General features: G+C 39.4%; 1 protein-coding gene across 5 annotated transcripts; it reads right to left on the minus strand.

Annotated features, from left to right (window-relative positions):
- Positions 1 to 9,940: 9,940 nt before the first annotated feature.
- LOC102198544 (protein tyrosine phosphatase type IVA 2-like) lies at positions 9,941 to 18,569 on the minus strand. 5 transcript variants are annotated; one of them, XM_005738930.1, is made up of 8 exons: positions 18,441 to 18,569; positions 17,741 to 17,883; positions 16,407 to 16,532; positions 13,869 to 14,494; positions 13,687 to 13,779; positions 12,085 to 12,215; positions 11,329 to 11,403; positions 9,941 to 11,248 (listed from the first exon to the last, which is right to left on the minus strand). In XM_005738930.1, exons 4-8 carry the CDS (start codon positions 13,962 to 13,964, stop codon positions 11,137 to 11,139), a joined length of 507 nt encoding a protein of 168 aa, XP_005738987.1. In that variant the 5' UTR covers positions 13,965 to 14,494; positions 16,407 to 16,532; positions 17,741 to 17,883; positions 18,441 to 18,569; the 3' UTR covers positions 9,941 to 11,136. The 5 variants fall into 5 exon arrangements, with proteins under 5 accessions (XP_005738987.1, XP_005738990.1, XP_005738988.1 ...); XM_005738933.1 differs by lacking the exon at positions 18,441 to 18,569 and adding an exon at positions 18,327 to 18,430; XM_005738931.1 differs by lacking the exon at positions 18,441 to 18,569 and adding an exon at positions 18,230 to 18,317.
- Positions 18,570 to 23,511: the final 4,942 nt, after the last annotated feature.

The raw sequence follows: 23,511 nt of genomic DNA on the forward strand, positions 1-23,511 counted from the left end.
AGATAGTACGCACCCAGGAGGCATGTACATGCTACCTCAGCTCCTTTCAATATGGAGCAGTGGCTCTAATCCCACCAGATGCTCTTGACCCAATGTTGACCCAGCCTCTCTTCCCTATAAAATCTCTAAAGGATCAAACTCACTATTTAATCAAACTTGGAATCCACCACTTGAGACAATAAAACAGACCTCACACTGCAGCTGATTTAGCTTTGGGGCCATCAGTCTATGACCAAGCGACTGGTGGTGAGGGAGCATGACTTCTTTGCATGCCAACAACCAAGAGATAGCCTGGTCCACAGTCCATGTAATCCTCCTCATCATCTTTTCCAAAGAAGCTGAAAGTTCATATTTCATTTGAATCTAGGCCTCGATGGTTCAGAATGCCTACGACATATAAAGTTTCTACAAAGACGGCCTTGTATTTACAGACTGTGAGTCTGTCTTTCACCGCATTAGTTGTATAACCAAGCATAATGGCCGTGTCAGGAAGTGTGTCGTTTTCCTGTGAATTATGTAACCAATGTGACTGGATGATGTTTGGGCTGCTGTTGCATTGCTGTTTTGAATGATGATAGACTGTGTTGGGGATGTGGGACTGTAGTGTTCCTATATCTGCTCTACCAGTCGTTCATGGAGAGAAGTTCTCCGGGGAGTGAAATGGTTTGCAGGTGGTTCCTTTCTTCAAAGTTTTGCACCATTTTCCACTTTTTTTCTGCATGTCCTGCGACTGCTTCTGCTCTTACACCGTTTCCTCCACCTTAGATCTTTCTGGTCTAGGAGCTTAAATTAAATCAGGAAGAAGATCTGAGAGCAGCTGGTTGCAGCAGCCCACACAACTTAAATTAAATTTCTGTGATATTTCAAACGACAGTGCGTTTACTTGTTAATCATGAATCATGAAAGGATAAATCAGCCAACGTGGGTGGGGAGAAAATTTGGAAAGTGTTGCACACTGAATAGAAAATAGCTCGGCCCCTCCAGAGAGGCAGCTTCAAGGAACACTGGAGGGATTTAAAGCTTTAACTAGGAGATATGGAGCAGTGCTCACTGAGGGCAGACTGATGACATATTTTAAGCTAACTCAAAAATACAATTAAGCAAACCGTTAAAAATGCTCCAAAAGGTACCCAGAGCACAAAACAGACGTAGAGATCTAGTTCAGTGGCTTCCATTAGCAACGTGAAATCTAACAGACAGCAATTAGCTACAGCTGCCTGTGTCAGGACACCACGCCCTTAAATCCAATATCCAGGTGAATGAAACCATGTAAACAGATGATGTAAAGATGGAAGTAGCTTCCACATCTGTATTCTCTTTAAAGGCCAACAGGGGGCGACTCTTCTGCTTAAAAAAGTGATTTCTGTTTGGATACATAGTGACTTTGATAACAAAGTCACAATTTGAAAAGCTGAGAACACTGCACACTCAAATCTCTCAACTCTTAGAACCACAACATCAATAAACAGTGAAGTGATGGTGTGATGTCTGTCTATCATACAGTTTATGGTGTCCTTCAGCCACCTGTAGACTTTTTAGACAGGTAGGAAACTACCTGCAGAGGCTCAAACCTTTGCAGATAAAACACTTTTGTTGTAAAGTTGGAGATTTTAACCACAGACCAGATAAAAGAAGCTCCATGGAGCATCGTGGTGGGTTTCCTTTGTTCTTTTTAGCCAGAAGTTACCTGATATGGACGAATGGCTGGAGTGTTAATTTATCGACTAACGCAAGCATTCATAAACTGTCTGGGTAACTTAGGTAGAGGATTAATACAATGCTAGGATTTCACTCACTAAAACTGAAGCACGCAGATAATTCAATTCAAAAATGATTTTAAAGACACTAACACCATAAATATAGTGAGAAAGTCCAGTTTTAGGATTCAAAGTAGTGAAGATGAAAACAAGAAATTGCTAATCGGCTCCAGCTGCCTGTCAATGAATGTGGCCACGCCTCTAAGGCAATTATCTAGGTGAAGGAGTGATATTAAGAAGGTGCCTTTATGGATAGGATTAACCTGTCTGTAAAGGCCAAAACCGTTTGTGGTACCACCTGTAAATGTGCTTGATATGGGTTAAATATGTAAATTCGGGTGGGGGACTCACTCTGGAGCCAGCCTCAAGTGGCCACTACAGGAACTGCATGTTTTGGCATTTTAACTCCGACTGTTCTTTAGCTCTGGAGGTTGCTGCTTGGTTTCATTGCATCCAAAAATGTTTCCTCTGGTTATTAAAGGTGTGTTGCACTTAAATGAATAAAGCTTCTAAATAAAAAAAGCAAGGAACAAAAACAACAAATAACAAAACAAAAAATTAAAAAACAAAAAACAATCCCATAGTCACACCAGCCTCCCTACTGCCAGATCTTGGCCTCTGTGTATGTGTGTGTGGGGGTGGGGGGGTGGGAAGTAGACCACAGTGACAGCTGAAGGTGATTTGTGTTTCAGCCACCCTACTCTCACTATCCACACCCCCTCACCCACACACCCACAGAACAGTCAGTACCGTCTCTATAGGGACTGTGTGCATTGGGTAAAACATGAGCTACCAGCTCAATGAGAAGCAAAACAATTCTCACACTTGGGGGGCAATACACTGTATCTGCTGCTGTATTAATAAGTCATTTATTTTCATGGACTTTCTTTAGTCTTTCTTTTTCTACAAAGTCTATGCATAACAACTTTTCACAAAATACCACAGTTATTTGACTAAAATAAATAAATACTCCAAAGCAAAAAGCCACTTGATCCATTTACAAATATTTTCACCAAGCTTAAAATGTTGTTTTTTTCCAATCCAGACGTGATGTATTACAGACATTAGCGACGGACAATGCTAAATTTGCTACTGGTAAAAATACACGAATAAAGATAAAATAATATTTAGAGTCTAGAGCATTTCAGGTGTGTCTCTGACGCTTAACTTAGATCCAGCAGCACTTTGAGTTCAATTCTAACATAAACGTCCTAAACCAATAGAAATGACTCTGCTCAGTGACGTTTACATGTAACTTCTGTCACCAACATGGCACGCCTACAACATGGCACGCCCCCTCTGTATTTACCATTACATTTTAAGTAAAGACATGTTTTTAAGGGGAAGCTATTGAGCTTTTTCTTATACTCTGTCCTTTCAATTTCATATTATAAGGTAAACAAAAGCGCCAATGGTTACTATGTCAAATTATGAGTCTGAATCATGCAAAGCTACTCTAGTAGCAGCATTTGAGCAAAAATATGGAGCTGTAAATGAGTCTTTTAAGGTAAGAGTATAGGTTTTCTGTGCTAAAGCTTTGAACAAAAATTCTGAGGAAGATGCAACATTTTTCATGAAGTTCAACATAAAATAAAGTAAATGAGAGATTGTACGGCGTTTGTAATATTTCTGTAGCTTCGCTATTCATGGAAAAAGAAGATACTGACGGCAGTGCTGCCGGCTCTGTACCCAGGAAAATATGTGCCGGCTGCTCAACATTTCAGAAGAAGTTGCCAGATGATATCATGCTCTGTTTTGAATTTGTTGTGTCAGTCTTGTGAGCTGCCCCTGTTTGGAAACACGAGGGCAAAAGAGCTTTAATTGTCAAAACAATACAGTGAACAGTGGCTGGTTTCCAGAACAAGCTAGGAGATGGTGTACTTTGGATCAAAGGTTAGAGAAAGCGCCTGAACAGAGGTGGAGGACTGGAAATTCAGGGTGAGGTCAAAAGTCAAGGTAGCAGGCTTCTATGCCTCTCTTTCTCTGCCTCGCTCTATAGAGTAAACACTTCTGTATATCTTCAGAGTATTGTCTGGAGCTGACAGCAGCCACAAAGAGGTGTAGTGTTTTCTGCCATGTGTCATGTGGGAGAGAGAGAGATAAAGAGAAACGGGAATAGAGGGAGGAAGGACGGAAGGGAAACAGGAATACTAATGTCCACCGATTTCAGGGTTGGTAATTTGAGACTTTTTCTCTAAAAGATGCAGATCAACACAAGCACGAACGCAAACATATATATACATTAACTCTACTGTGTGAATGGAAACGTAACATTGGTCGGGACCTTCAGCAAAGTAGATGAAGCAGATGATGCTTTTTATAGACAGTGAATGGAGGTGGCTACTGTCACATCACCCATTAAGTTTGTGAAGTCTCATTTTCAAGCCTCAAGATGGCTGTTTTCGCCATCACTATCTTGGTGTTTTGAAAGCTGATACCAAAAGCAAAGGGTGGATCTCATTGGCTAACGGCTTGTGCCACTGTCGTGATGTTTGAAGTGCAAATATAAATGCAAATGCAAGAAGTGCAACGCTATCAGTGGACCAGAAAAGAGCAGGATGATGAGAAGACTCTAATATTATGCCCCTCGTTAGCACACGCCCTCTGTAAAGCACATACCCGTTCCAAAATGCACTTTTTTATCTTTTCAGGGATTATATGTTCTAGAACAAAATGTGAAAATGTGTCAAGCTGGTGCTAAACACAGACCCCGCTTCAGGCACCTAACCAAAAACCAGCACAAATGGACCTGGCAGTACAAAAACACTTCAGGCACTCTGCGCTCGACTGCAAATATTTCCTGTGTGTACATACAGAGAACCTCCAGCGTCTGCTGCATAACCCACATTATGATAAGGCTGTTCATAAAGGGTTAATGAGATGTAGTTAATGCTTTATAAATGGTTAAAAGACTTTTGCTTAGACACCAATAGGAAGACACTGATTGGAGTTAATTTGGGACAACTGTGGAAAATCTCAGCACAAAACCACTGAACCACAGTTTATTTTGTCGTCATGTCCATTTTTCCTCCAAGTCACAGAAACTTGATTCTGTTCATCTGGTTGGAAAGTTTTTAGTGTCAAAAACGTCTTCAATGACTTCCTCAACATCATCTGATGTTGCAACAGTTGCACCACGATCTCAGTTTCATATTTGTTAATCCTGTCGTGACCATTAATAAATGGCCGTGAGTTCCATTCACAGAGTTGGGAAATGGCTGCAATCACAGCATTGTAAGATGGTGAAAGATGTGCCCTTAGACCCCTCAGAGATGGGAAGAAAATCTAAAATGACATGAAGTATTGCACTGAGTCACCTGGCTCAAACAGACTAAACGAAGTCTGGTGTAAAAATGTTTCCCACAATTCCAAACGAATGTTTAAATATTAGGAAAAAAACATGGTGAAAAATATCAGGATACAGTCACATAATCAGCTGTCTTGTTGGTTCTGGCTGATGATTGGCTGTTGTGTGACGTGCACTCACTAAAGTTGAAGGAATGTGAGAAGTGCTGAGCAGTTTAGTTATTTCTTTGTTTCCTTGTCTCTGAATGAAAATTCACCGCTAACATTCCTGGAGATGACATGGGAAGTGCTCAAAGCGTTTCCTAAACTGTGCGTTGGTTTCCAAGTTGGTGCCGCTCTTGAAAATTAAACAGTTAAGTGGAAAACAAGGGTAAAAATTGGACTGTCACAGCACTTTACATGCTGAGCTTCTCATGTATTAGAAAACTACAGTTTTATTGAGTCCAACTATTGAGCCACTTTGTTGCATTGAAATAAAACTTTTTACATAGCTTTATATATTTATTATATATTATATATATTTATTTATATATTTTTATTTATTTTTATTTTTTATTTTTTTAGCCTTTAACCCACTGAATCTGATTTCTTTTTTTCTATTAGGTATCAATACCTTAATGACCTATTACTGCCTTATTTCAACTATTTTGTTAGAAGTAGTATTTAATATTTTGGCAGCTGTGTTACAGGAAATTCCAAACTTTTAGAATAAATAAATTCAATCCCAGCCTATCTTATCTTATCCTATCAGTAGTTGCACTTGCACAAGCAAGTGAAAAGCTCAGCATGCATTTATATTGAGGTTTGGCACATTTAAATTAATGCACACAGTACGTTTAAAAAATGTTTAATTAATAAATGAACTGAAACAAACTATACCCTCATCCAGACATAGATTGCAGGAGTGAAAAGAGCTTATTTCTAAGGGTCTGACGTGTGTTTGAAGATGTAGGCTCCAGGCTGCTGCCTCAGCTCGACTCTTCAGTTCAGAAGTTGCATATCCATAAACTCCTGGAACCTTTCATGAATGAAAACTCACCGGTAACATTCCTGCTGCTCGCTGCGATGCTGCACCCGTCCCGCTGGAAAAACAACTTTCTCCTCCTTATTTTCCTCTTCTCTCCCCTCTGCGCGTGCTTTTTCTGCCTTTTACCTTTGCTTCGGGACAGTTTTCCATAAATCCGAGCCCTTTTCCTTTTTTCGTCTCTCCCTGCCAGACATCCAGATGCTTGGGAAACCTAAAACTCCAGCTCCTCTCTACTCCTCAGTCCCTCCCTCTTCCTTCCTTCCTTCCTCCCTCCCTCTCTCCCTCTCTCTCTCTCTCTCCAGGGGGAAATGCAGCTGGATGCTTTTATAAACTGGAATCACCCTTAAAATCTCACTAATTGCATCCTTTGATCAGCTGTGGGCGGTCGTCCGGTTTGGTTTGCGGGGTGAACTGGGTCGCCGTCCTGATCATCCCTCCCATCTGACCCCTGCTCTCCTCCTCCTCTTCCTCCTCTTCTAGTAGTCCTGTAGTAAAAATCGGTGGCTGAACAATCGTTAAAGTAAAGCTTCATATCATTTTGCGTTAATTCATCTGATTTCTGAGTGCGAGCGCCCTCTGTCGGCCTCATGAGCAACAAAAAAAAGTTTCACACTACAGAGTGCCTTCTGCCTTGTTCCTACAAACTCGCCTAACTACGCAGAATATGTGGAGGTATATTCACGGTGACTCGGACTTTTCAGTGCCTGTATTTCCACTGAACGTACAGTGCTGAATGAAGCACTGTGGTACTTAAAAGTACTCACATTAAACTGTAAAATACTGTTATAGCTGGTTTAGCTGAGCTTTAACTTGAACTGAAGTAAAAATACTTCTCAAAGCCAGTGTCATCATTATAAGAAACGCTTGTTTGGGAAGGTATTGTAAAGTATTTTCTAACTTTAATTTTAGTGATCACCAGAACATTAAAACTGCATGTAAAGAACCACCAGTCAAATGTAATTTTTTGTTTTAAGCTTAGGTATTCTAGGTTTCTGCCATAAAATACGCCTTTAAAAGGTTTATCTCTTTCTTACAATGTCTCTGCTTTATTAGTCAAAACAAAATTATTTACTTCTTCATGTTTACGCTATAAAATGTGTGATGGGCTCAACACTTCAAAGTTGAGTCTGAGATGGAACTATACGAGTAAATTTGCAGATATATGTACTATGGCATATAGCGTAAAGTTTTCTAGCTGAGAGCAGAAATATGGCAGAAACCTGGATTTAAAATGAACCAATCAGGATTCAGTTGACATGTAGACCCAGAAACCATGCCTGTCTGACAGAAAGTGATGTAGGCTTCAGATCTTTTGGCCTTTTATTTAATTTCTTCTCTCTGATTTCATCTTAATCTGATTTTCAACTATTAAAAGAACTTCTGGCTCCATTTCTCTTTCTGCTCTTGCGGCTGATGAATCGCTTGTGTTTCCTTTCATCTTCACAAGATATGCCTGCCACCTGAAGAATGTTCTAGCTTGGTTGCTCTGAAAAGGGTTATTTATTGATTTTTCAGTCATGGAAAGGATCCTGCGATCATCCACTAGAGCCGTCTTCTGTGGACATGTAGCCACTTTTAGTCAAACCGCTGACTTGGTGGCTCTTGTTGCTGCAGCCCAACGATGGCTGGTTTCACATTTCTCCTTTGATCACACTTTGGTGTCGGTTCAACATCAAAATACCAGATGCCCCGCTTGGAATAGAAGCCAGACTGTTTAATTAATTAATGTAAGAAATAACATGTCCATTATACACCTTGGGAGTCAGTTTTCCTGGTCCTTTGAAAGAGAGTACATGGATACAGAATAAAGAGTCTCAATTGCTAAGTCTGAAAGCTAAGATTCTTTAAGCTCATTCTGCAGACCTAACCAAAAAAAACCCAAAACATTTAGGTAAACAGTTTTACAGTATCAATTAAAATATTGAATAAACTTTACAATTTTTGCAAAATTATAATTTTTTATAACAGCAGAATTGTTGGGCAAGATGTTTTTTTTTCAATCCAAGATCCGTCCCCTTTAAAAATAAACGGGAAGAAGGAAAAACGACGACATAGGACGCCGTGGACTCACACACAGAGTTTATATAGCTTACACTGAGCTTAGAGATGCTCAGCTGCCATAAATTCAGCAGATTATCACAGAGCTGTCCTCTGCTGCCAAGGACGATTTGTCTGCCCGTGTGTGTATTTATGTCCTCAATGAGCCATGATGCTCATTTTAAAGTCATAAACGACTAAATTACTGCCCTAAGTTTATTGAAATGCTTCCTCTGACACGCTGTAGGCCTTTATCAACTAAAACCTGTTATTACTGTGATGTGGTCAATCACTTGTAAACAGAAATTACCTTCATGTTCAAAGCTTTAAATGCATTTGAAGGTTTACAAAGTGCAGCTTGTGGTTTTTCTTTTAAATCTCAGTGAAAATTACTTAATTATTTTTATTTATTTATGTTTTTTAAATCCTGTCTGGCAGCTTTTGCAATCAGAATTATGATCTGAGCCAAACATATTTTGCTTTTCCAAGATTAGCTCTATAAATTCTCTATAGGCTCCTCTTGTACCACATTATATGTGGTACACAGTATGACAATGTCTAAGCTAGGACAGGCAGAGTGTGTGCGTGTGTGTGAGAGACAGAAAGAGACAGAGTGTGAGTGTGTATTTGTTATGAAACATACTTGGGAATGAAGGTGGGAAGCTGTAATAGCGTCCCCCAGGAGCCTGAGGCAGGAAGAGATGGGTCCGGGAGAACTGGGCCATCCGCAGCCCCCAAGAGTACTAAAGACACAAGGCCACACGTCTCTGCGCACTCATCCCATCAGGAGGAGGGAGGTCCCAGATGGGGCGCCCACACCAAGGAGTGGTAGTCCCAGAGGAGACAGGCAGTCAACCCTGGTAAAGGCCGCCCACCCCGGTGCGAGCAGAGGGTCCCAGCGCTCCAGGCACGCGAGAACCACCACAGCTCCAGTGTTCAAATGGTAGGATCCATGCTTTCATGTTGTTTAAGACAAACAACATGAAAGCATGGATCCCTCCCACGTCCCACTTTATGAGCACACTTGAGAGTGTTCATACCAACTGAGTACAGAGCCATTAGAGTACAGTTCTTAAGACTGTACTCTAATGGCTCCCACTGTCACCAAATCTCAGTCCCACAGAGCATATTTGGAGCATGAAGAATTGAGGCAGTCCTGAAAGTCAAAGTCCAAGTAGTCACTAGTAAACTGTACCTAATAAATCGGCCCTCACGGTTGGTGGATTATTATCAATCAGCTGCAGCTCGTCAGTTCAAGGTCAGTTCCTGTGCATGTTTTTCTTTTTGTAGGTCAGTCAATAAAACCAATCAACCTTCAGCCATCCACAGGGTCCACGTGATGCTGCGATTCCACTCAGACAAGCACCACCACAGCTGGAGGCCGGCTCGCTTTGTGCAATGGCGAGTTCACAGAAATCAGGCATGGGTAACAGTCCAACCGCTGAGCTGATGCAGAAGATGGCCAGAGCTTTGTGAGGATAAATTATTAATACGTCTAAAAATTTTAAACCCGTACAATGCAGGGATTTTCTGCATATCATTTTGATCAAGGGTTTATTTAATTAAACTTAAACATATTTGTGCCAAAAACAAACAAAAAAAATACGTGTGGCTGAAATGATCAGGACCACAGCATCCCCCCGGATAATTTGGTCTGATTACAGTTTCCTTTATGTGGCTATCACTCTAAATATTTGTCAAATTTATCAATTGATACCAAAGACAATTTAAAAAATGTATTTTCTTAAGTCACAATAACACTGGGACTGCCAAAATTGCCTCATTTTGCATCAAAACATACAAAAACCAACAGTTAAGATTACTAAACACTTTAATTTTCCAAGACTAAGATTTTTTTCCCCCATCCATCAGACAAACATCTCACAAAGAAACAATAAATAACAGATACAAACAGATACAGGGTACAGGAAGGAACAAATAAAATAAAATCTATAAGAAAATAATGGCACAAAGACCAGATACATCTTACAAACACTGACCGAAGAGCTAAGTGGAGCCAGAGATGGATGAGAACTATGGCCAGTAATGTTGCAGTGGCAGCCACTGTGGCTCCACAGTGCCGTTACATGGTTGTTGCAACAGGAACACAAAGTATTTGGGAGATTATCCTATTGATCAGAGAGATGAGAAGAACTTTGGCTCTAAAATCATCTGAATGATTGTGTTGCTAACTTATTCCCTAACGTCTAATAGTGAACATTAATGCGTCTGAATGGACCCGAGAGTGGATCACAGATTTTCATCGAGCAGATTATCCACGCTTTAGTGTTAGCGGGTAGATTAATACCCCATACTGTTTACTGGCCCACAAACGTGTATGATGCAGTGGAAGAAATGTGAATATTTGGACGATTTTAATTATGTTCTTAATGCTTGTCAGTTACTAGGATAATCTACCAAAGCCTTTACATGTTCCTTTGTTAATACATTCAACAACTGTTCTTCCACATGTTAGTCCACTTCCATGGAGGTCAGCGCCAAATATTTATAGCCAACACAAATTTATTCTACAGAAGCTTATGACTGATTTGGAACATAAAAGGAAAGTAGATAATCTAACATTTGCATCACACTGAGAACACATGTCATCACATGTTTTCATCTTAAATATTGTGTGTTTTCAAACTGAATTCTTCTGGCATTCTGGTTGCAGGACATTGATTTGATCAGTGAGCACAGACTCATAAATAAATCACTCTCAGTCACTGTGTGGATTGATGTGCAATAAACCAACAAGCCTCTATTTATTCAGCATTTAGCTTAGAGCAAATATCAAGCTGCAGACTATAGAACACTGTCAAACACATTGCCAGCTGCATTATTCATCACATCTTATTGGGGTTTTTTTATTTTTACATTACAGACAAACAAGCTTTTAAACCTCTGTTTAAGTATTTGTGGGTTTTTGCTACATGTTCAGGGGAGGTTTGAAACCAAAGAAACGGAAATAAAAACTTTAAAACCTCCACTTTCTTTTTGCAAAGAGTCCTACTGTACACAGCAGCTTTGCCCGTTGGCATCTTTGGAGCGCAGACACAGTTTAGGCTTGTAGTTCTCCAGGTAATGCAGCTGCTTGGCATTTAAAGCTCCACGGCGCTTCCTGGCAAAATGGAGGAGACATTAGGCTCAGTTTCCGAAATACAATGCAAGAAAAGGAGGAGCAGCAGAATCAAAGCTTACTGTCTTATTAGGTGCACCGCATCCTCGTATTCCATCCCACATTCAATTAGAGCCAGAGCCACCAACACGGGCGCTCTGAGGACAAACAAGAGGAAGCCTTAGTTAAACTTTAACCCCTGTATGTGACTGGTGGTAGACTATAACAGGTGACTCAGTTGCATTTGTTGGGGGTGATATTTTCCTAGTTTAATCATTTGCCTTCAAGAGAATTCAACTCAGTAACCTTTAAGAGCCTACACTTGTAGCCTTCGCAGCTAAGACAACTACTGACGGACAATTTGGAGCTTTGAGTCACCAAGGGCAGCCTGCAGCTAAAAAACACTGCCATATATTTAGGCTCCAACTTACACACAAGTACAAGCCAGCCAGTTGTAAAGGTTTCCAGAGCTCTGATTTATTTGACACCTGTATGACTTACTTGGCAGGTTTTTTGTGGGAAATAATTGAAACTACCACAGCGAGAGCAAAATGAACCCTTTTGTCAGCTGTCACTTTATTGCAGTCATCCTTAAAGTGTGTTAAACTGACTGTTTATATTATGCTCATTACCAAAATAGGAACTACTATCTTGAAGTGTGAGCACAGTGGCTGCTGTCTGTTTAAGGCTTAGAAGTAGGAAAGATCAAGCAGACACACACTAACCAAACAAAACCTGAAGAGTAAACGCAGCTGAAAACACGCACAACACATTGTGCTGTATATAAAATTATTGTGTACTAAACATCAGAATAAATTACGTGTCAGCTTCATACTGACCGTCCCAATCCAGCTACACAGTGCACAGCCACACAGGAGCCAGGCTCATCTCGAAACTTTGTCTGCAGAAGGCTCAGCCAATCATCGACCACCTGGTCTGGGGGGGCGGATCCATCATCAAATGGCCAATCCTGAAAAAGAGTAAAGCATTAACTTGAGCTCAGTTTTACTGCAGACCAGTCAGCGTTCATAGGTTTTTAAAATACCTCTAAATTATTTTAGTGACCATCCTTAATGCACGAGACGTTTCTATAATTATAGTTCTATAGTGTATGTGAGGATAATGTGCTGTGTCTGAAAACCAAGCTGCTTTAGCTACTAAAATGACCAAGTGGGTTTTTTTGCATTGGATTAATTTACACACAAATGATTTTTCTCTTTAAAAAATAATTTGTGTTTAAATATTCTATTTAAATTGTTTATCATTATTTATTACAGATATTCCAAAATGTTATGCTATTAGTTATGTTTTTTAAAAAACATTCCGAAACTGTGTTCAGCACAAGACTTTAAGTATTTGGGTAACTGAACTGCAAACATTATACAAATATACCTGAAATCATCAGGTATGTCTTGGGTCTTGTAAGCGAGATATAACACATTGATTTTCTTGTGCTTTAAAGACCCAACTAAGAATGAGCTTTGCAAACCAGCTAAAGCTGTAAACGCTGTGTACTAAAGTAAACTAACATAAACAGGGTCTGAAAAGTGAAGCCAAGGTAGAAGAGCCTAACACTTTCATTCTTTGTTGTATGGCCAGAAGGGGCCAGTAGATGCTGGAGAATAAATAAAATAAAATAAAAAGACTGAACTCACTGACGCCTCAATAAAAACCTTCCTGATGAGTTTATGCCCTCGGTCACACATTTTACATCATACTGAACAGAACATTATACCAACTTAGGAAACTGTAATATTTTTTAAAGCTGTTGAGCACGGCTACATCCTTCTTTGCACAATCTGCAGTTTGTACGTCTGCTCTGGCTGCTTAGGTGTCAAAGAACAGGTTCTTTAGGATATCTTTCAATACTGGTCTACCCACATTTCACCAGAAAACATCAGGATGTAGTGATGAGAAGTGGGACATTATAATAAAATCAAAGTCTATAATATTAAAAAGTATATATATAAACCCACACCTTTCCATAACTCTCTTCACACCAGTACATGTAAAAAACCATTAAAAGCTGTAGAAAAATAGACTGAAAAACCCGTAATCTGCTGGGATAGACTCCAACTCAACTATGACCTGAACCAGATAAGAGGGAGAACAGATTCATGGATGCACGGAAAATATCACAGCAGGACAGTGAAATGCATAACTCAAGTCACCTGAAGGTTAATTTTCTTCTTTCAGCTCATTAATCCTTTAACTACCCTGCAGATCATGTTCTTACTCCTCCCTTTGTGGTTGACGTTCACTGTTCAGCCCACTCTATTGTTTGATTTAGGTTCTGTGTGTTTTTAGACTTTGGTACTGGAAGCTGGCGTAATCCATTAATGACAGCAGCTGCATTAAACTCAACGTGTGACTCTCTCTTCACAAACTGCCCTTGTGATTATTTACAGCCGCCTAAGTACCGTTTGCTACGCATCACCTACCAGAACCTGGATGCCTTCTTGTTCCACTGGTGTCTTGTCATACGTGGCAGCGCACACTCGCACTAAGGTATTTACTCCGAATGCTTTCAGATCCTACACATCAAATCACACATTTTAACACAACACCCTGCTTCTGTGTCTTCCAAAGGAGAAAACGTGCAGAGATCTTAAACACGTGTTACCTCTATAAACCGTCCGAGTTGTGCATTGGTGGGATTGTGCGTGATGAGGAATCTCAGACAGTCATAGGAGATCTCCACTGGAGCCGGCCGGTTCATTTTTATACCCAGAGAAGCTTATTAATAAAGAATAAAAGTCTGGAAAGTACTGTGCTTCAAAGAGTGGAGTAACAGAGTCTGAGGAAAAACCCTTCTGAGTGTTAAAAACAAAATGCAAACAAACAAACAAAATCTTCCCACTTAAAGAAAAACAATTGTGTTTTTTAGTGAATGTTACTAAATCAATCTCACGAAAATACAAAATTTTGGTCGAGAAATAGAAAAGTAAATTGCCTTGGCAATAAAGTAAAAGTAAAATTGGCTTGGCAAGAGTTAAACTCTGGCGGATTGAATCAAGACTGAAAAAGATCAGATCTCTCCTCCTTTTCTTTCAACTCTATTAGCCCATTCAGAGAAGACTTGTACAAATCACAGCAGAAGAAGAAGAGGAGGAGAGGAAAAGCTGGAAAGAAGAAGAGCAGAGAGGACACTCCCAGGCTGAAACCAATGCTTGCCCCTCTCTCCGAGACAGCTCACAGACTGCAGGGTGGCTCTTCTTCATAAGGGTTGAACGGAATGGCAGTAGGGACCTACGAGGACAGGAAGGGTCGGCCATTTTAGGTCACTTTAAAACAAAAAAGCTTTGCTGTGACTTTTTATTTACTGGTAAACTTTAAATGTAATTCTCATCTAAATAAGATGTTTATATATTTATATTCTGCTTTACTGTGATGAAATGGTTTTTAAAGTCTCTATAAATTCAAGTTTTTATGTGTCTACTAGTGAATTTTCTGTGATATCAGGACTTTTGAGACAAACAGAGATGGTAAATGGCCTGTATTTGTATAGCGCTTTGCTAGTCCCTAAGGACCCCAGTCATCCACTAGAGGTGGGAATCACCATACATCCCACGATACGATATTATTGCAATTTTTTTTAAATATTTTGCGATATTCAGATTCTGTACATAAAGGTAAACTTGATCAATATTCATTTTATCTAATATCAAAGTCTCACACTCAGTCTTTCTCTCCTTTCAGTTTTATTGTTGACAAACTGAACGGTTTGTATTACAGTATAGTCCAACTTAACTGAATGCAACCATCTGGTACAATTATAGCTATTCTGAACTATGCAATTTATGATAACTATGCAGCCCATTCAGCAACTGAAGAATTTGAAAGTAAATTAAAACAAAATATAATTTTACATTAAATAAAAAAAAGTTTTAAACTTAATTAAAATAAAACATGTCTTAAATTAAAATAAGTAAACTGACATGTTTATTGCTGCCAAAAAACAAGTTAAACACATTTGGACAGTGAAGGAATGTCAGGATTCTTGCTCAGAAAAAGGATCAACATGCTCTGAAGTCAGAGCGTGTTCCAGTCCACAAAAACTTTTTTTGTAACAAAATATCGATTTCTGCTGTCCCTGTATCGATACATTATTAGCAAACAAAATATCACGATACTACACAGTATCGATTTTTTCCCCCACCCCTATCATCCACCCATTCACACACACATTCACACACTGGTGATGGCAAGCTACATTGTAGCCACAGCCGCCCTGGGGCGCACTGACAGAGGCGAGGCTGCCAGACACTGGCGCCACTGGGCCCTCTGACCACCACCAGTAGGCAACGGGTGAAGTGTCTTGCCCAAGGACACAACGACCTAATCTCTGCAGTGCAATCCCAGCCATGTTACTGCAAATACTGAACTGCCAGCTGATGGAACGCGTCCGTATCGCTCATTGAAGGAATTTTCGACTGTTATCTGAATCAACGCACTGATTGGATTCCTACATCAGCTGATGGGACTGTGGCTGTGGTAAACGGATGTGGATAGTTAGCTTGACTGTCCTGTTCACATTTTACTGGACATGCAGCTGAACACTTAAAGTCGTTTCAGCTCCACTGCCACACAGACGGATACAGAAAATCTTTACCACCTCATCATTTATAGTTAAGCTCCTTATTGTAACATAAACAGGTTATTCATTGTATCCTGTTTAACTGAGCCCCTTTTTGAGTGACATTTTTTTACCTTTCTGAACTGTTTTACTGTGTGATAATTATGTATTTTATTGACATTGAACCAAGTTATTTTTCATGCTCTGGCTGCATAACAGCTTTTTAAAAAAAATTGGGACATCGAGTTCAGGAAGGGATTGCGTATGAATTCATGCTGTGCATGCAGCTGATTCCCTTTCACCTTCAGGAGAAACTTACTGGTTTTAAAAAATAAGCATTCCTTAAATCATGGTTAGTAGTCATTTTTATAAAGAATTTGCATGACGATCTTCACCACAGTGGACTCTAAGACTGAAGTGAAGACTTTAAGCTTTAATATGGTACGATTAACAAAAGTACAAAAATGGAGCCATGGGTGCCAGGCAGTAGAAGTAAAGCTTTTGATGCTGTAGAGATAACACATCAAGGACTAGACTTTATCCTCAAAGTTTCAAATGAAGGCACCGCCTGCCTTTATCACTCACCTGTGTGCGTGAATGGCAGTGAGTGTGCCTAGCTGACGTCTCCTTTTCACTTGTCCACAATAAGCAGCAGGTGCTGGGCTTGGCAAAACTCCCCTCCAAGCCTCGCCAACGCCATACATGTGCAGCCTGAGAGCGAGACATGAAGAAGAGATGAAGTCATGAGACCAGAGTGCACAACATTTTCACCCTTTGTCCTCCTGTAACCATTTAATGGTTTATAAAAGTGAACACAAAAAACACGTGGCTCATAAAAGAATAAAGTGATACATAGACTCATCCCTACTAAAACCCAGCAAAGATACGAGACAGAGGAGCAACTGAAAAAAAACAAAGAGAGAACACACAACCATGCAAACACTAGAGTGAAATCTGCGATCTCGGTCTTGAGTGTTTTTACAGTTTGGTATTTCCTTAGTGCATCAAGATATTCTTGCTGTGTTTTACAAGCAGATGGATAAACCCCGAGCCCACCGAGTTCACGTAGCATCTCCTATTCAGCTTGGTTATGTTTTGAACTTTTTGCAAAATCTATTCCAGTATATCTGAGAATTTAACTACCAAATATAGTAAAATATATCAATTCATTTGTGTGAAAACCTTAGAGAATTTAGTTGTGCTCCTGTAGAGAAAAGTCTAGAACTAAGGCACTTTTGGGAGTTTTCCTTCAACCTCATAAAAGTACAGAAAAAAATGTAGCTTCCTTTTCTATTTAGAAGGCTGGGAAAGAAAATACAGGATATTTATCCTTCATATGATCAAGCAGACTGATAGGTGAACTGCCACTGTGAATACTGAAGGATTATAGACAGAGCTGTAGTCTTAACATAGTCATAACAATCTTAATGACATGAATAAAGCTTATTGACTACCTAATAAAGCTAATAAAGCTACCTGTGCATGATAGCCGATATCTGGATAATAGTTTGGGATGACAAATAATGATATATGAAATACTCAGTGGTGTAGCTGTCTTGGTCTGACCTTCCTACCTGACCCAAATCTCATGGTACATCTGTGTTACTCTTACAGAGAACAAATGATTCAGCCTGTAAAACCGCAAACCTAAAACACAGACGTGTATCTAATATTAGCCTAACCAAGTTGTTTATTCTGTTTACCTCTGTCAGAGATCATTCTGACGTTCATGTCAGAGATACCAGCACACGAACAGAGACAAACAGGTTACCAGCTGGATGCGCTAATCTCCCGTCCTTACCTTCTCCAAGCTGCCCACATAATGTTTCTAGCCGGCCCTAAACTTATCCCAGATGTAATTTATCTGGAAATATGGTTACCCGAGTCCAACACGAACTGCAGCGTGGTGATATACTCACCGTGATGAGAGCTGAGGAGATGGTTCATTGAGCGGACACAGGAAAATGTGACGGCTCCGGGATGTAGACACACCATTGATGATGATGCTGCTGCTGTTTTTCTGGGTCCTGGCTGACTAACGGCCCGTTAGCTTAGTGCTAACCTGCAGCGAATAAGAAGAAAACACGTCGATATTTATCGATGACTTCAGCTGCTGCGTTTTAGCTTATATGTTGATATTCCAATAACCAAACGCAATATGACTTTAAAAAAAAAACGAAAAATAAACCGGGAAGCATGACATTTAACTAGGCTAATCACTTAAATACCTGTACGAGAGCATCCATGTTTAAAATTAATCTACACGGCAGTTACAGTTAAATTACCGAGAAGCCAGCTGGCTTTTTTGTTTTTTTAAGGCACACATAGAGCGATTATGACACACGCAGATTAAGAGAAAATGTCAGCATATTATTTACAAACTGTCTTACTGGACTAAACAACAGCACCTTCTGTCATTAAATGCTCCGCAAGACAGGTCAGTTAGAAACCAGGTCAACAAGCAGAATAAAAAGCAGGCTAACACTTCCAGGCTAAAACGCTCACCGGCTTTCAATAACAGCGAGTACAGTGACCTTGCTAGCACACGAAACATTAGCCGGACAATAGCGACGGCTATAGCGTAGATTTGAAACGCCCAGCGTGAACAAAAGCACTTACAAAACGAAGCAGTTTCACAAAATATCCAGAAGCTTCTAATAATGGACGAGATCCTGCGAGGGAGACATGTTGAAAAAAAACGTCAAGTTACCAATGTAGGACATGATGACTACCGGTCACCGTCTTTCCAAAATAAAACTGCTGAAGACCCATGTTCCGGTTTTTAAAAAAAGAAAAAAATGAAAAGAAAGACCATTATTCGCAAGCTCAATGACACTATGTTGTTTTATATGAGTTTTGCTTAATTTAATGATAATCACTTACTCAAAACTGAACAGCACCTGTTGTGTTTGAAGAAATGTTCTCATTTCCAATTTGACCACCTTGTGAATTAGGAAAAAATGTGTTGTATCTGATGTATCTTGAAATTTAGAAATAGCCAGTAAGTCAACAATTTGAAAGAACTCAAAATTTCAACTTCCCTCTTTCTGCAATTTTTTTATTAATTCATTTAATTGTTAGAAACAAGTTTCCATTTTCTCGTCCTCCTTTACCTTGATGTTATGGTTTGGATATTTATCCATAAGAAACACAAACTCAATTACATTACAGACCATTAATTACAGACCATTATAATGGCTAACTGGTTTGATTTTATTTGACGACTTGCTCTTTTTGCATATTTAATTTAAGTTTCCTCCTGTGCAGAGCAACACAGTACAAATATATAGGAGTTAGCTCATGGCTCAGATGAACAAACTGTAGCTTTAATATCCCACATAACCAAATGTAGATTGTTTAATATTTATTTCTTCAGTATGTTTTCCTATGCTTATCATCTACAAAGGGATGATCATGTATTACAGACTAAATCTACCCACTGATACAAAAAAGTAACCTGAGCCTGAACAGCTGAGGTATGTCAACTTTTAAAAGCCAAAGGATAAGTGAATGTTTTTTGGTTTTTTGGTGTATTTTGTCACATAGGCCATCAACAGTCACCTCGAGTCGCTTTATATTGTAGGGGAAAGACTAGGGATGTAGCTAGCAATTATTTTAGTGAACGATGAATCGATAGATTATTCCATCAATTCACTGAGTAATCCAACAAGAAATATTTTTGTCTTATTAATGAGCAATCATAAACATTCAAAGGAGAAAAAACACAGGTCTTTCAAAATGAACTGCTCGTTGTTTTCCATTTTAGAAATTGCAATGTTTTCACGTTTAACTACATATAACATCTGTCAAAAAAACACAAAAAACAACTAAACCCCTTTGATTGTATGTACATGTCATAATAAATTAGATTTTTTTTAAAAGAAAACATTTTCTTAAATTGTAAAATGTATAAATAATCTCAAGCACAGTCAAAAGTCACAAATAAAATAAGATATATATGCAAACTAAACTAAGGCATAGAAATGCACCTTTACTCTGTCTTCTTAGAAGGCTTTCTGACTTTAATAGGAAGCAAGTGCTGCTGAAAACAGATGCTATGTTAGTGTAGATATTAATAATAATTCAGTGTCCAACCTAACAACCATCAGGTCAGTGGACCAGAGTTTAATAGCCCATTTATATTTTTATTGGCTTGTGGAAAAAATCTTATTTCTATATTTTTAAATATTAATGGATTTTAATTAACACAATATTTGATATTATTTCACTTACAATGTTAAAAATCTTACAAAAGCCTTGAAATTAATAAGGTCTAGGACACCCAATGCCCCCCTTTATACTCACCCCTGTTTGCTGCATCTAAAACAGGACGGCTATTGTCAGCATTCAGCACGCTGTATGAATAACATTTCATCTGCATATTTTAATACAACTTCTGGACTCTTACTGCAGATTTTGACTGTGTAAAACAAACGGAGCAGCGGTGGATGGAGCAGCTACAGCGTTTGCTTTTGGTCGTGTCAGTTTGTTGATCAGGTGCTTTGACAAAGGACTCCACTAGCCTTTTCCCAGTAAAGGTTTTAATGGTGATCACAGGAACAGCTGCTGTTTTTTTCACTCTACCTGAGCTCACTGTCTCAGTAACAGCTCCGCCTCTTTGCTCTTCGCGGTGTGTAAACAGACTCCAGCTCCACGTTAAACTGTGCCAGCGTCATCATTTCTACTGCTATGTTATCAGTGTGTGTGGGCTCAATATGGTCAGACTTATTATTCACTGATAATAAATACGTGTCTATTGCAGGTCTGTTTTTAGTGGGTGTGCGTGGGAATGTGGGGGAAGATGCTACAATAATACAGAGAGAATTTCAACAATCAGATGACCACTCTGAGCAAGTACTTCACCATCGTCATCATCATCATCATATGTCCCTTTCTATAGATTTTGACTCCTTAGGGTATGTCTATGGTCTCCAATAGATGCTGAAAAGTTGTCATAAATCACCATTCTCCATATCTGCGGGGCATCTAGCCCTAACAGTCGGATGACTTAACAGTGGGATTATAAAACTGAAACAGATGATTTTTGTCCTTAGGACTATTGTTGGATAACAGACTCACATTTGCCAAGAAAACTGAAGGTAAAAAGTGGATTTTTGTTCAGAAGCAAATCCTGCTTTTCTTCTGTTAGTGATACTGTATGCATGCATGCTTCTCCCTCCATCCATCCATACTTTTCCATTCACATTCCACTGTGTTTCCTCACAACTGACACCTTTCTACCTCAACATTGTGTCTTATACAAAACAATACATAACAAATTTTAACTTAGTTCAGGTAAATTGGTACTTTATATTGTAAGGCTAAAAACCAGATCACAGAGCAATCAAACGTCCCCATTTGGCGATGCTGGGAAGGAAGACCTTTCTAAGAAGAAATGACCTTCAGTAGAACCATGCTCAGGGAGGTGCAGCCATCTGCGTCAACTGACTGGGTGGTCAGGAGAAAGAAAGAAGGAAAGAGTTAATGGCAGGTAGGCTATGAACACAACGAGGACAAAACTCAACCGACAGAGTGATGGCATGCAGTAGTAGCATATAAGTACATCAGGAAAAGAGAGGAAGAGAAAGGCTCAGTGCATCATTGGAAGCCGATCCTGCAGCCCCAGTCCCCAACCCCCAGGGTTGGTTCAGACTCACCTGATCAGCCCTAATTATAAGCTTAGAAAGTCTGAAGGCTCTGCCTTTTAGATATAAGCCAGTAGTCTCAGACCAAAATGCTCTATTAAGATAATTTTGTACTATGTGGTCTTTGACAAATGATAGGGCTTGAGTGTTTAAGACTGTGTATGTATGGACTTAAATTCACGTCTGGATTTAACTGGAATACAGTTCATTATAATACATGAGTGTTACCATGATCTTACTGTGAATTCTTCCTACATGATCCAGAGTTGAGCAGCCAAACTTGCCAAACAGGTAAATTTTGCAGGTCTCAGGTCTCTGGGGGTTCTTATCTGTATTATGAAATCATTGTTGCATAACAATCACTGACAATAGGCTAAAATTACCCAGCCTTAACATGTCTGCACCTGTAACACCTTACAAAAGCGTCCATCCATTCAGCTGACATGGGGCAAAAGGCAGGGTACACCGTGGACAGATCACCAATCTGACACTGAGCTAACACATAGAAACAAACAAGCATTCACATCTATGACCAGTTCAGAATAGCCCAATAACTTAACCCAAAGCAGGCCTTTGGACTATGGGAGGAAGCTGGACTGCAAGTTGAAAAACCCCAGACTGGATTCAAACCTGGGACCTCCTTGCTGTGAAGCATTGGTGCCACCTCACCCCCCTTTGCATCGAAACATCACATTATTTTAATTTCACAACAACAACATCAAATTTATATGATTTTATGCCACCTATGCTATCATGAAGCCTTCCACCTATCAACTGGCCTGCAGAAAACCAGTATTCAGACAAAACCATAAATAAACATGTGATCATGCACACAGTTTTTTTTTTTACCTTTAAAATAACTTATTAGAGAAAAACATGTATTTTAACTTCCTCTGTTAAAAAAAACAACATTTTTTTCCCCAAACCTAAATGTCCTGCTATTTGTTTTGTATGCAGGTTATTTCATATAAAATCTGTCAAATTGGAAAAAGGTTTCGACTCAATCCCCTCAGAATCGATTTCACTCTGGTAATCTCAGCATAAGTAATACAATATACTATTTTTCCAAAATACAGTACCTACACAGGGTTGCACTAAAATTTGGGACCTTTTTCAAGAAGCGTACCTTTTCCAGCCCTCACAGTGTCTTAAATAAAGAGGATATCCACATGGAAATTTCAGGGCTGAAAAACAGATTTTTGTTCTGTTCTGAGAAAATTTATTTTACCCTTAGTCCAAATCTTTGTTTGGTTTGTTTAACATGGAGAAACCCTGCAGTGAATATGGGTTCCCTGTTGCTTGTAATCTGATAACAGAGGCAGGCAGAAAATGCAAACTGTTTTTATGTTTTTATTATTAAGCACACTGAGTTTGCATGTAATGCAATGTGCTATAGGAATGAAATTACAAATGCCAGTGTCACACCAGAAATTTAAGGAGCTTGGAAAGAAAAGCATCTGGACTTCTTTAAGTTTCTTGAAGACATTTCACCTCTCATCCGAGAAGCTTGGTGGAGAGTCTCATATTTAAGCCCTATGGGAGTGTCTTTCCACCAATTCAAGAAACTTAAAGAAGTCCAGACGCTTATCTTCCCAAGCTAAGATTATAATGACCTGGATGACTGAGAACCTTCACAGACAGACCGAACAGAAAGTTAACACTTATTATGGAAAATCACACTGGAGGATGAGACGGGCAAAAAGCAGGCTTTTCCTATACTGTAAACTGTTTTGATTAGCCACCTATCGCACATGGTTACACAAACTTGAAAGGTTTATCCAGATCAAAGATCCAGGCTGATTTCTGTTAATCTACTGTGTGTCACAATCATTAAACAGGTTGAGATAAACTGCTGCAATCTGCTCCCAACCCTGTTTGATATACTATGATTCTGCTAAGCTGTTTGCCATCTGAGGATATTTGCATTAGTTTCCACAAGCTGTCCGCAGTCAGGGTGTGGCGTTTTCTCTCTTAGTTACTCTCTTCAACCCCCAAACACACACACACACACACACACACACACACACACACACACACACACACAC

Source organism: Pundamilia nyererei, unplaced genomic scaffold, assembly GCF_000239375.1.
Source record: "Pundamilia nyererei isolate P.nyererei 1_Seehausen unplaced genomic scaffold, PunNye1.0 scaffold00088, whole genome shotgun sequence".
Taxonomy (NCBI): Eukaryota; Metazoa; Chordata; class Actinopteri; order Cichliformes; family Cichlidae; genus Pundamilia; species Pundamilia nyererei.